At 43.9% G+C, this 12,114-nt stretch overlaps 1 protein-coding gene across 1 annotated transcript in view; it reads left to right on the top strand.

Moving 5' to 3' along the window:
• LOC103727258 overlaps positions 1-12,114 on the top strand; it is a 52,549-nt gene that overhangs the window by 4,602 nt on the left and 35,833 nt on the right. Inside the window, exon 2 of the mRNA XM_008825081.1 lies at positions 5,882-6,128. Within this exon, the coding sequence (XP_008823303.1) occupies positions 5,882-6,128 (247 nt within the window). The remainder of the gene's footprint in view (positions 1-5,881; positions 6,129-12,114) is intronic.

Here is a 12,114-nt window from a genome sequence, read left to right as displayed (position 1 = left end):
AATAATAGGGGCTGGAGAGATGGCTCAGCAGTTGAGAGCACTGACTGCTCTTGCAGAGGACCTGGGTTCGATTCCCAGCACCCACTTGGTGGCTACGAACCATCCTTAACTCCGGTTCCAGGGGAATCCAACGCCCTGTTTTGACCTCCATGTCATTGCACGACACGGGTGCACTCACATACATGCAGGCAATACACTCATACACATAAAAAATAAATAAATAAATAATGAAATTAAAAAAACACACATAAATAAATACACCTAAAGCAGAAAGTGTCAGGGGTAGTGGAAGGCGCCCAAGAATGAACTGTGGTTTTTTTCATTTAGATATGCCAATGCCACTTAAATGCATTGTCAAAGAACCTGAAGTATGTTGTGTCCTGAAGAGAGAGCGACTGACGTGCAATGACAAAAAATATCTTGAGAATGATGGGCTCTCGGAGAGATGGCTCAGTGGTTAGGAGCACTTGCTCAGTTGCTGTTTTTCTACAGAATTTGAGTTCAGTTCCATACCAGGCAGCTCACAATCATCTCCAACTCCAGCTTCAGAGGATCCAATGCCAAATTCTGGCCTCCATGGGCACCTGCACACATGTGCACATGCACCCATACACATAAATAAAATGAATTTAAAAAGAATGAAGGGATTATTTCAAAGTTCTGTGTGATGTGATCACGTGAGATGTCCCACTACAATGGACCTAACCCTGTCAAGGAGCAGAAGGATTAGACTGAGATGGAGATCTGGGCTCCATCTCTCACATCTGGCACAACCCTGTTTTGCAACTGAGTCCTCTATCTTGATTTATATACTGGCTGCCCAAGGAAGGGCCTCAGGTGGGAGTCATCTGGGCAGAAAAAGGTGGTGTGAAGGTGGAAATCTAAGGATGCATAAAGTAGCACAGAGACCTGTGAAAGAGAATCTTCAAAGTGTGGTAGAGAAATTGTAGAAGACAACTTGGAAATCACCTGCTTTAATCACTTCATCTTACAAGAAAAAAAAAAAAACAGAGGGTGGCATGATGCTCTAGCAGTCCAGAAGGCTGTGGAAAGAGCTTAACAAAAGGAGGTCCAAAACCCACAAGTCATGGGTCAGCATAAGAAAGGCCAAAAGGAGTAAATTAGTTGGGGTCTGTGTAAATAAAGGGGAGGAAGGATGAACCAGAGCGAAACTGTGGTTACAGGTGGTCAGATGGTGGCTCCGTCTTCAGTAGAGTGGGAGGAGAAAGGAAAAAATGATAGTTTGGAGGCCCAGGAATTTGTCGGGTGGTGGGATCATTTTGCAGATGTGAGGCAAGAGCAGCTCTTGGCATGCTGAGATGCAGGAGTCAGCCAAGAGAAGAAATCCTGCAACCAGGGAAGCTTCCCTAGGACCCCCACACCCTGACTTCATGCTACTCTGAACCCTGACATCTCACACCTTAGTTTTTCCTTTGTGCTCATTTCACTTGTTCTTAAATCCTCTGGCTTCCTATTTTCCAATATCTGTTCTTGGCCAAGTTCAGAACCTTTTCTTTTTCTTTTTCTTTTTCTTTTTCTTTTTCTTTTTCTGACAGGGTCTCCTATAGCTCCAGCCAGCCTGGAATTCACTATGTAGAGCAGGTTGGCCTTGATCTCATTTCCTTTGTGCTCATTTCACTTGTTCTTAAATCCTCTGGCTTCCTATTTTCTAATATCTGTTCTTGGCCAAGTTCAGAACCTTTTTCTTTTTCTTTTTCTTTTTCTTTTTCTTTTTCTGACAGGTTCTCCTACAGCTCCAGCCAGCCTGGAATTCACTATGTAGAGCAGGTTGGCCTTGATCTCCTAGAAATCTGCTTGCCTCTGCCTCCCAAGTGCAGAACCTTTTCTTTTGCTTAATTTTGCTTAACCTGTATGTACAACATCCTCTAAAGTGTTCAATCACCACCTGATGCTTGATCTTTTGTGCATGTAACAGGCCTTCTGAGTGAGAGCCCCATGTTAGGTTTTTGTAGCTGTAACCAAGTAGTTGAAAGAATTCAAAAGAGGAAAGATTGGCTCATGATTTCAGAGGTTTCAGCCCACCTTGGAGCAAAGCAGCTCACATCATGGTGGCCAGGAATCAGAGACAGAGAATGCCTACAATAGAAGGCCTTTTACTTTCCCCTTTAAGTCCATTGCCCCCTCCTCCACTCCCATCCTTCACCCTTCCCTCATCCATACTCCCTACCTATTGGGTGGTGCTGACCACATTCAGGGCCAGTCCTTCTCAGTTAACTCTCTATGATAGCACCCTTATAGTGGTTAAGAACACTTACTGTTCTTGTAAATGACCAGGTTCAGTTCCCAGCACCCACATAGTGGTTCCCAACCACCTGTAGCTCCTGCTTGAGGGAATCTAGCACCCTCTTCCGGTCTCCATAGACACTGCATGCATGTGGTACTCATATACTCACCTAGGCTCACACACATATATTCAAGCAGGCTCACATATACACACATAATAAAAAACAGCTTTAATCCAACAAGACTCCAAGGGATTTATAGTTATAAACCATACATTTAACTTGTGCCCATTGCTTTTCTAAGCCCCTCCATCAACTTTAGCTAGCACTCTGGTGCATCCTTCATCACCCCCAGTCTTCAGTTACTTATGCTCACCCCTCACTTCCATTCTTGCTACCCTTTCTTGGTTCTGACCCTCAGAAGTCTGTCCTAGGCTGCAGTGAATGCTCACTGTCCTGTCTACTCTCTGTGCAGCTGAGAGAATGGTCTCCCTAAGATGGCTTGCTGAGGTGGCTCTTCATTTTCTTAAAGGTCAAATCCAACTTGCTAATGGTGCACACTCTTTTCTTCAAGTTCTGCCTCATACTAATTTGTTGATCTGTCTCTTTCTCCTCTCTGGTTGGCACATTATTCCCCCATGTAGACCCCTGGCAGCTCCATGACTCCACCTTGGACCAGCTCATTCTTGACTCTGCTGTTGTTCTTGCTCTGTCTCTTCCTAGAAATCAGAGCCCCTCTTGTATGCCTGGAAAACAAATGCTTATCTTTCCAAAGGCAACTCCTTCAGAAAATACCTCCCATCCCTCCCCACCCCCAGAGTCATTATATGGTTGACATGACATTTACCGTAGTTCTAATAGTATTGGCACACCTGGTATTGTCCTCACTGCCCAGCATTTAGCATGGGGAACATGGATCAAAGCAAAAGAATGGAGAATGAGTGGAAGGGTCCATCAGTGCTCATCACCAGGCCTACTCCTATTCACAAAATTTGCTTCCAGTATACAAGAGAGTCTTGACTCTGAGCAAACCATACCCTCTGAGGTTTGGTTACAGATTTATATGATGGATCCTACTAAGCAGGAAAATAACTGGTTTAGAGCCAGAATGGAGCTTGTAGATGTCTCAGCCCATTTCACCAAGGTTCAAGACTCAAAGAGTGAGGTAACACAGCCGAGATCACATGGCTGGATAACAAAAACAATCTCCTGGGACACAGGTCTGACTTAAGATTCATTGATCTTTCCTGTATGATCTTTTGCCTACTGCAAATAGGTAATTAATTATAAAATGGGTAGTTTTAGAGTGGGTAGTCATTTTCTGGTTATGAAATAAGCAATCATTATAGAAAATTATAAATTGTTTGGGGCAATTGTGGGAAATACAGATTAGAGAGAAAGTCAAAAAGAGGAAAATACATGTGAACTCTTCACTGAAGAGAAATTAGCTCCTTTAATTTGACTTTCTGCATTGCAAGGAAGAGAAGCCTCTTTGAGTTGGCTCAAGCCAAGGGCTGACACAGGCATTCACAGATGGTATGACAGAATCTTATGATAATCTTAGAACAGGAACTTGTCTTAGAACAGGAAGAACAGGGTGGCCTTCAATGAGAGTGGACAGGGAAGTTGCTTTGGATTCAAAGGATATTTAGTGATCCAAGAACCAGTGACTCAGTTTCTTTTCTTTTATGTGTGCCTGTGTGCCTGTGTGTGGATATGTGTATGTGAGTGTAGGTGCCCGTGGAGGCCAGAGGTGTCCAAGCCACTGCAGCTGGAATTACTGGCTACCCAGTGTAGCTACTGGAAACAGAACCTGGGTCCTCTGTAAGAGCAGCATGTGCTCTTAACCACTGAGCCATCTCTTCACCTCATCAAAGTTTCTTTTCTAGGGCCCCATTGTGCACAGAGCTCTTCTTTCTTCTGCAGTCTGTTGCTTTGTGCCATGCCAAGATCTCCTGAACCTTTCAAAGGTCCTAGTTTAAGTACCAAGGAGTGACCTGTACCATCCCAGCTCATCTTTTCAGTAATCCTCATCCTTCCTATCTCACTTAATTGGCTGTGGGCAAGAGAGTCATGGGCACTTGGCCAGCATCCTCCAGCACAGGAGGAATTATCTCTACTAAGGATAATAATAATGTGATAATGATGACACTAAAAAACAATAATAGCTGTGTTAGCTTCCCGTCACCATGACAAAAATACCTGAGTTAATCAACAAAAAAAGAAAGGTTTATTTTGGCTCACAGTTGTCTAAGTTTCAGTCTGTGGTCACTTGGCTCCATCATGGACTTCTGGTGAGGAAAAACATTACTACAGGGAGCAGGTAATAAAGCAAAGCTGACCATTTCATGGTAACCAAGAAATTCAGAGAGAGATGGAGAGAGAGAAGAGGGAGGGTGGGGCCGAGGATTAGGAGTACTCCCCCAATGGCCAAATTTCCTCCCACTAGGCCCCATTTCACAGTTTCCACCATTTCCCACTAGCACCAAAAGTTGGTGACCAAAGCTTTAACATACGGGTCTTCCTTTTGAGACATTTCAGACTCACGCTGTAACAATAGCTAACATGCATGGAGTACCTACTCTGCACCTGGTGCTGATCTGAATATCATACAAACACATAGTACTTCCTTTGCTTTGTACCCTATGTCATAGGTGCTGTGATGATCGCTTCATAGATGGGACAATTAAACATTATCATCTGTCGTAGGTAGTTTCAGCTGTCAACTTGACACAAACCAGGAGTCAACTGAGAAGAAGGAGCCTCAACTGAAGAATTTTCTCAATCAGATTGTCTGTGGCCATGTCAAAGAGGCATTTTCTTAATTGCTAATTGATGTAGGAGGGCTCAGCGCACTATGGGCGGTGCCATTCTTGTCTTTAATTTTGCTCTCAGGCAAGAGAGTTTGCTTTATTTGGCAACCGAAAAGAAAACGTTTTCCCAGTATATGTTTTTCATTGCATCCAGCAAGGAAAATCTTTAAATTGAAGAAGTTTAAGGAAGGGACTAGCAGGTGTCTTATACAACTAAAAAGGATCTCTGGACTTCAGAAAAGAAGTCTAAAACCCCATTACTGCCTCTGTTTCCTTAAGATGCAAAAACTCTCTGGAAGAACCACTGGGGATTTCTAAGGAACCCCTATAGCACTGTGGTAAAATTAACTGTAATTAGGATTATTGCTTAAACATCCTGTCACTTATGTCTAATTACCATGTACTACAATAAATATTATCATGAAGTACGTGTCAGGTTCCTTTTTTGTAGAATTTATTTAATTACAATGCTTCACTTCCATGGATTTTGGCTTGCTATTTTCTTGCTTCTTTGTTATACTGTTTGTTCAGAACTGAAACTGTGAATACCTGGGAATTGGGCCCTTTATACTCCCTCGCTCCCTTTCCCCAACTCTCACTTCTCCCCTTTCCACAGTGAGAAGGGCTCAGCTTGATGTTTTCTGCTTCGGTCAAGTAAGGTGGAGATCCTGCCCCCACACCCTCAAAAGCTTTTTATGCCTTTGGGCGCCATATACAAGGCTATGGCTGTTCAGGCTATCAGAGAGCTGCGCATGCTGTGTGGTGTTGGTCCCGGGATCCTTAGAGTTCCCTAAAGGGATTTTTCTCTGGGTGGGGTCTGTGCAGCATCCTGAATCCAGCAGCGATCCTGGAGGAGCCTGCGATGCTTCGAGCTCAGACTTGCCTCGCTAGGCATCAGCCTTCAAGAGAGTCAAGATTGCGGAGCATGGAGCCCCCAGCCTGGATGCTGCGGGCCTGCCTCACACGCGAGAGGATGCGCAGCCACTCGGTTAGCACAGAGGAGCCCACTCATGGGAGGACACCGCTGCAGCATGGGCATGCAGACTTGGAGCAGAGCCTGAGAGCAGAAAAGGTAAGAAAGCGGTAAGCAGACTTCACCCTCATGCCCAGGGCAGTCTCCCACAGAACTCTGGGGCTGAGCTGGGTACCAGAATGTCAATTACCTTCAGTGACAACAGGATGAGAAACCAAGGCCCATAGTCAGGTCCCACTCCATCTGCAGTGTGCCCACCCCTTTGCAAGGGGCACACCTCCCAGGTGCCACAGAGCCCACTGCCCTCTCTACCTCTCTCCTCTCTCCTCAGAATACCCATCGGCAGCGTTTCAAGGCCCAGCTCTTTTCTAGCTCCATTCTTTTCTCCCCCAAATGAGTATACAATCTCGGGATAAATTACAGCCATGCTGATATAAGTATAAACAAATGTCAGATCCGTTTCTTTTGGTTTCAATTCCACAAACATTTATGGAGCAAACGCCATTAGCTAAGGCCTGAAGAAAAATTAAATTTAACAAAATCTATCTCAAGATTTGACCTGACTCAGTTTTCCTCGAAGTTGGTTTCAGGTGGTAGCATGGTGAGATTGCATTTTAAAAAGAAATTAGGGATTTAACTCAGAGATAGAGCATTTGCCTAGCAAGCCTTGGTCTTGAGGAGAGAGAGAGAGAGAGAGAGAGAGACCTTTTATCTATCAGGCTGGGGGTACAGAGAAGAGGACGAGAAAATGCCTAGCATGCACAAAGTTCTGGGTTCGGAGAGAGAGAGAGAGAGAGAGAGAGAGAGAGAAAGGGAGGGAGAGAGAGAGAGGGAGGGAAGGAAAGAAGGAACAAAGGAGTTTTGTTACATACATTGGATAAGAGTAAGCATATCATATCCATGGTTTCATGACTACTCTTGTTCAAAATGAGCCTAACAAAGACAGTATTTCACATACTATCTTCAGTCAAGACTATTTATAGAAAAACGTATTTGGGAAATAATTCAACAAGACCTGTAGATGATGGACTCTAGCCAATTTTTAGGAGGCCGGAAGTCATGTATCAAAAGACACATGCTCCTAAAGAGGAGAAAGACTTGGAGACAAAAAGACTTCAAAGAGAGGTGACATTAGAGACGGACTTCAAGGGATGGCCAGGAGTTTTCCTATGACTATGTGAAGCATATTCTGGTCACATAGAGGAAACAGCACAAATAACTAAAGACCACAGAGTCTGAGGAGCAGAAATGGGGCCTGTGTTGAGGGTGAGGTTGGAAAGTAGAGGAGGTAAGAACTGGGGTTTGTTCTTTCTGCCATGGTGACCTGTGTGGATAATATATCAAGAAAGTCCTGTGCCCCTTCTGTATATAGGTTAAGACCATTTACCATGAGGCCCACCTTTTTTTTCTCTTAAAGACAGAGTCTCATTTGTCTCTGGCTGGCTCAAATTCCCTAGGTAGCTTTGAGCTTCTGGTTCTGTTTCTACCTCCCCTGTCTGAGATCACAAGCACATGCTATCATGCTCAGTTTAAAAGATGCTGAGGATCAGCCCAGGACCTCATGCCAGACAGGCATTCTACCAACCGGGCTACATTGCCAGCCAGAGACCCACCCTATGATGCATTTTGAAGTGCAGAGTCCAGTATGGTTCTAGGCATTATGCTATACCACACATCAGATTTCTAGAACCAATTCATCTTGCACAGCTGAGACTTTTTGAGAGAATCCTCAAAAAACTAAAATGAGCCACACATAGGATCCAGTAATCCTGGTATCATGCCCAAAAACATTAGAGGAATGCTCTGAAGAGACAATTCCAAGATCACAGAACCATTCTCCATAGATGAGAGATAGAGATAACCCAGACTGGTTTGATCCTTTGCTATTTGAATTCACCAGTTTGGGGACTGTACCTCCCTATGCAGTATTGTACAGTATTGCTTATGGCCATACTGGGTTGGGTAGGACATTTGAAGGTGTCTCTTTGCCATCTCAGAGCTATGATGGGATACAAAGTGCCCAATGTGAAGGGTGTGGGGACTGGTATGGCATCCAGGTTTCAGGGGGATGTGATTTGATGCCAATTCAAAGCTAGAGAGACAGCCTAAAAGTAGCGCAGATTCAAATTCACTGTGGGGAAACCAGTATGCTGCAGGTATTTTAGATCTGGGTTAGAACACACAAGAGCCACGGTTGCTCATAGAGCAGAATATTAGCTTGATGTAGAAGATGAAAGCATCCTTACCTTACCACTCACGTCTTTGCTGACGATGGCAGGCAGGAGCCCATGGAGGAGAGTAGGCAGCAGGACTGGCCCATGTGTGAGGTGATAAAGGCTTATCACCAGAGACTCCAGATTCTTTTCATCTTTGAGGACCCCAAATTTGTCCCTACAACCCTAAGCCACCTCCTTCATATAGCACTCCTCCCTTCCCCATGTCTTGCTCCCAAGAAACTTCTAGAAGTTTCTTTCTCAGTCCTTTGAAGACACTGTCATTGTTCAGCAAGGTATCTAAGTAACCAGAAGTGCAGTGGCATGTGGGCTATCTAACATCATCAGTGGAGAGATCTGTAAGTGTGGGGACCATTCTTGATACATTTGAAGCACAGCATGCAGCAACTGGTATTCCACTGTCCTGGGCTGCTCGTGTTGCTATGAGAAATACCTGACCTAGAGGAATATATAAAGAGGTTTATTTGGCTCATGATCCTAGTAGCTGGAAAAACTCAAGACACCAGAATGTCTCATGAAGACCTAGCTGACTGTGTTATACCACAGCAAAGAAAGAGGGGAGCAGGGGGCTAGAGAGATGGCTCAGAGGTTAAGAACACTGGCTGCTCTTGCAGAGGACCCAGGTTCGATTCCCAGCACACACATGATGGCTAACAACCGTCCATAACTCCAGTTCCAGGGGAATTGGATGCCCTCTTCTGACCTCCACAGGCATTGCACAGCACGGGTACACTGACACATATGCAGGCAATACACTCACACACATAAAATAAATAAAAATAATAAATTAAAAAAGAGAGGAGAAGTTGTCATGCAAAGGAGATCACTTGATGAACAGTGACTTTGCTTTATAATGATGCACTCCCTCTGAAACTAATCTAATCACAGGAGCCCCAACCCTACTCTTGTAAGCATCAATGGTCCATCTGTGAAAGGGATCCTTAATGGCCTACTTACTTTCCATTGGGCCCCACCTCTTAAAGGTTCCACTGTCTAACACTGCCACACTGCTGACCATGATTCTAGTACATGAACCTTTGGCATGCAGATCCTATCCAAACCATACTGTTCCCATATGCACTTTGTCAGATTTGACTGGTGACACTTAGATTTTCAAAGCTGGAAAGAATCAGGCTGAATTTCCTTTCCTTGGAGATAAACTAAAAGCCAAAAGTGTGAAATCATTTCAGTTCAGCAGGCATTCTGTTTTTGATCACCTACTGCATAGCAGACTGCATTCCAGTCACGGCAGTCACCTGTCCTCCCTCCTTCAGTCTCACATGGACAGTCTTGGCAGACTCAGGACAACCTTGCTTCTGAGGGCAAGTCTGTCACTGAGTGTAAGCAGCCATAAAATGCTCCCTGAAGGATATAGTCACAGTTGTAGGAAGTCTTGGAAGATAAGATCAAATCTGAAGGTGTGAGTTAGGAAAGCAAACCCAGGAGGCTTGTAGTGGTAAACTTCTCTCAAATTCTCCTGAAATCAATAAGCATTTATTGAGTACCTATTGGTATCCATTACTTAGAACTAAGAGCTCAATGGCAAATGAGTTTCACCTACTGGCATAAAGTTTTCTGCCACAGCATACTGTGATTTCCAAACTGCAGGTCTTGCCCTCCAGTGGGTTATGAAATTAATTTAATAATTAATAAGCCCAACTTAGGGAAAGCAAAAAATGAAAGATCAGAACAAAATAGAATGGAACAAAAATAGCACAGTATCTTGCACATATTTAAGGTACATGGCTTTTCACAAAAAAATGTTGTGTGTGTTCATGCACGTTTGTGTGTATATGTGTATGTAAATGTGTACCTATATACACACATACCATTGGAAGGAGTGATATTCCAGGCTCGTGTGTCTGTGATTAAACCAAATAATGTACATGAGTTAATAGACAGTATATCGGCTATCTATTCCATGGTAATGCCACATAACAACCACAAAATCTCAATGGCACACACAGGAAACGTTGGCTTTTCACATGCCTCTGAATCGCCTGGAAAGCTCTGTTCATTCTGGTTGGCTGGTTCACATATTTGAAAAACAGAAAGCTATTGGTTAATCTGAGGTGAATGTGGCAGGGGTGACTGGGCCAATTTGGCTTGCTCTGCCTGTCTCTCATCTTCTGGTGGACTAGCTTAGGCATGTTCTTGTAGTGATAGCAAGAGCCAGAGACATGCTCTGTTGTACTATCAATTGTTGTATCTGTTTCCATCACATTTACTAACTTTCCATTGACCAAAGTCTCATAGCCAAGTCCAAATTAGGATGTGGGAGTACTGCAAATTACATGGCAAAGAGTGGGAGCCACTTATACAATTTACCACCATAAACATTAAGGATGGCTTGTAGGTCTTCCCTTCTCTGATCTTGGTTTCAATTTCTGATGCCCTTTCAGCCTAACACTACAGGTGGCAAACAAGAAGGTATCCTCAGAAGACAGTGCAGAGAAGGAGCACAGGGCAAGGTGAGACACCTGGCATCACTGGTAGGACAGGGCTGGGATGGGGGCAATCAGGAGAGACAACGTGTAGGCACATATAAGATGGCCCTAATAAAAACTGGGAGCATCCCTGCTCTCCGCAGTCCTGTATTTAGTTTAGGGTGGAGTGAGAGTTCTGTTAACTTGTTCCAGGAGCAGGAAGTTAATCTCATTTCTAATATGGAAAGATACAAGGCTTCTAGTCTTGCAGCTGATCACCGGTGTGATGAATAGTCACCTTCTCTGAGCCTGGGTTTTTCTGCTGGAAAGGAAGGAAGATAACTATGTGTTACAAGGTACCTTCCAGCTCTGATATCTGTCTCTCTCTGTATTGCCTTATCATGGTAGAGATACACTGCTTAAGTCCTCCATCCTCCCTTGTATGCTTTGACAGACAGGCTGATACATTCTGGAATTTTCCCTGCCTTTTCTGAATATTGCCGCCTTCAGACTATTGTATTCAATTTCTGTGGTTGATCAGCATAGATATGTCACATGAGTCTTGCCATACATTTTGGCAAAGCTGGCAGAAAGCCATTTCTCTTTTCTTAAGCCCCCAAGAGGCCATATAATGTACCCAAGCAGCTGTAAAAGCAAGAATGTATCTGTTTCTGATTAAAGTGGAGAAACCCACTGAGAAGTGCTGGGGCTGTTCCTTGCAGCAAGTTTAGACCCTCATGAAAACTTCCAGAGGCTCTATCTCATTTGCATATTCACTGGACTTCATAAACCATTATTCCTTTTAGTCATTTAAAAAGTGTAACAAAGGAAGAAAGCCTCTCCGAATAAAGAAAAACTTGAGGCTCATTTTTAAGGGGTAGAAATGGCCCTCTCTTACTTAAGTTGTCCAGATGAAAGAGGCCTGAGCTCTAGCAGGTGCTTCAGAAACTGTGAAGCACACAGGCCTCCAGCAAAGCCTGTCTGCCCCTCAGAGATGCTGGGGCCTCAGGGAGAGGCTGGAGGGCAGGAGCCCAGGATCCTGGTTCCAGCACTTGTTAGCTGTGGGAAGTTGGACAAGTTCATTCATCTCCCTATGCAGTTTGCTGAGCTATAAAATGGGAATAACAACAGAAGCTTTCTTATAAAATGCTTAGCGCCTGGAACATAAGAAATCCAACAACAGTTAGGCATCAGTGGCAGAGATACTTAAGCCTACATGACTTATTTTAAAGTTAAAATCATTTTACTGATCTTATGACGCCTATCAGAGCTTTAAAAACTGGGTTTTATTTTGGCTTACATTTGTGTTTTGTTTTAGTTGGTTTTGTTTGGGTTTTTGTTTGTTTGTTTGTTTGTTTGTTTCAGTGTAGCCCAGGCTGGCCTTTATCACTTGACCCTCTAGTCTTAACTTCCCCAAAGGAAGAT

Source organism: Nannospalax galili, unplaced genomic scaffold (assembly GCF_000622305.1).
Source record: "Nannospalax galili isolate Female #2095 unplaced genomic scaffold, S.galili_v1.0 scaffold768, whole genome shotgun sequence".
Classification (NCBI taxonomy): Eukaryota; Metazoa; Chordata; class Mammalia; order Rodentia; family Spalacidae; genus Nannospalax; species Nannospalax galili.
Note: the sequence above shows the minus strand (reverse complement) of the source record. Positions and strands in the feature narration are given on the sequence as shown.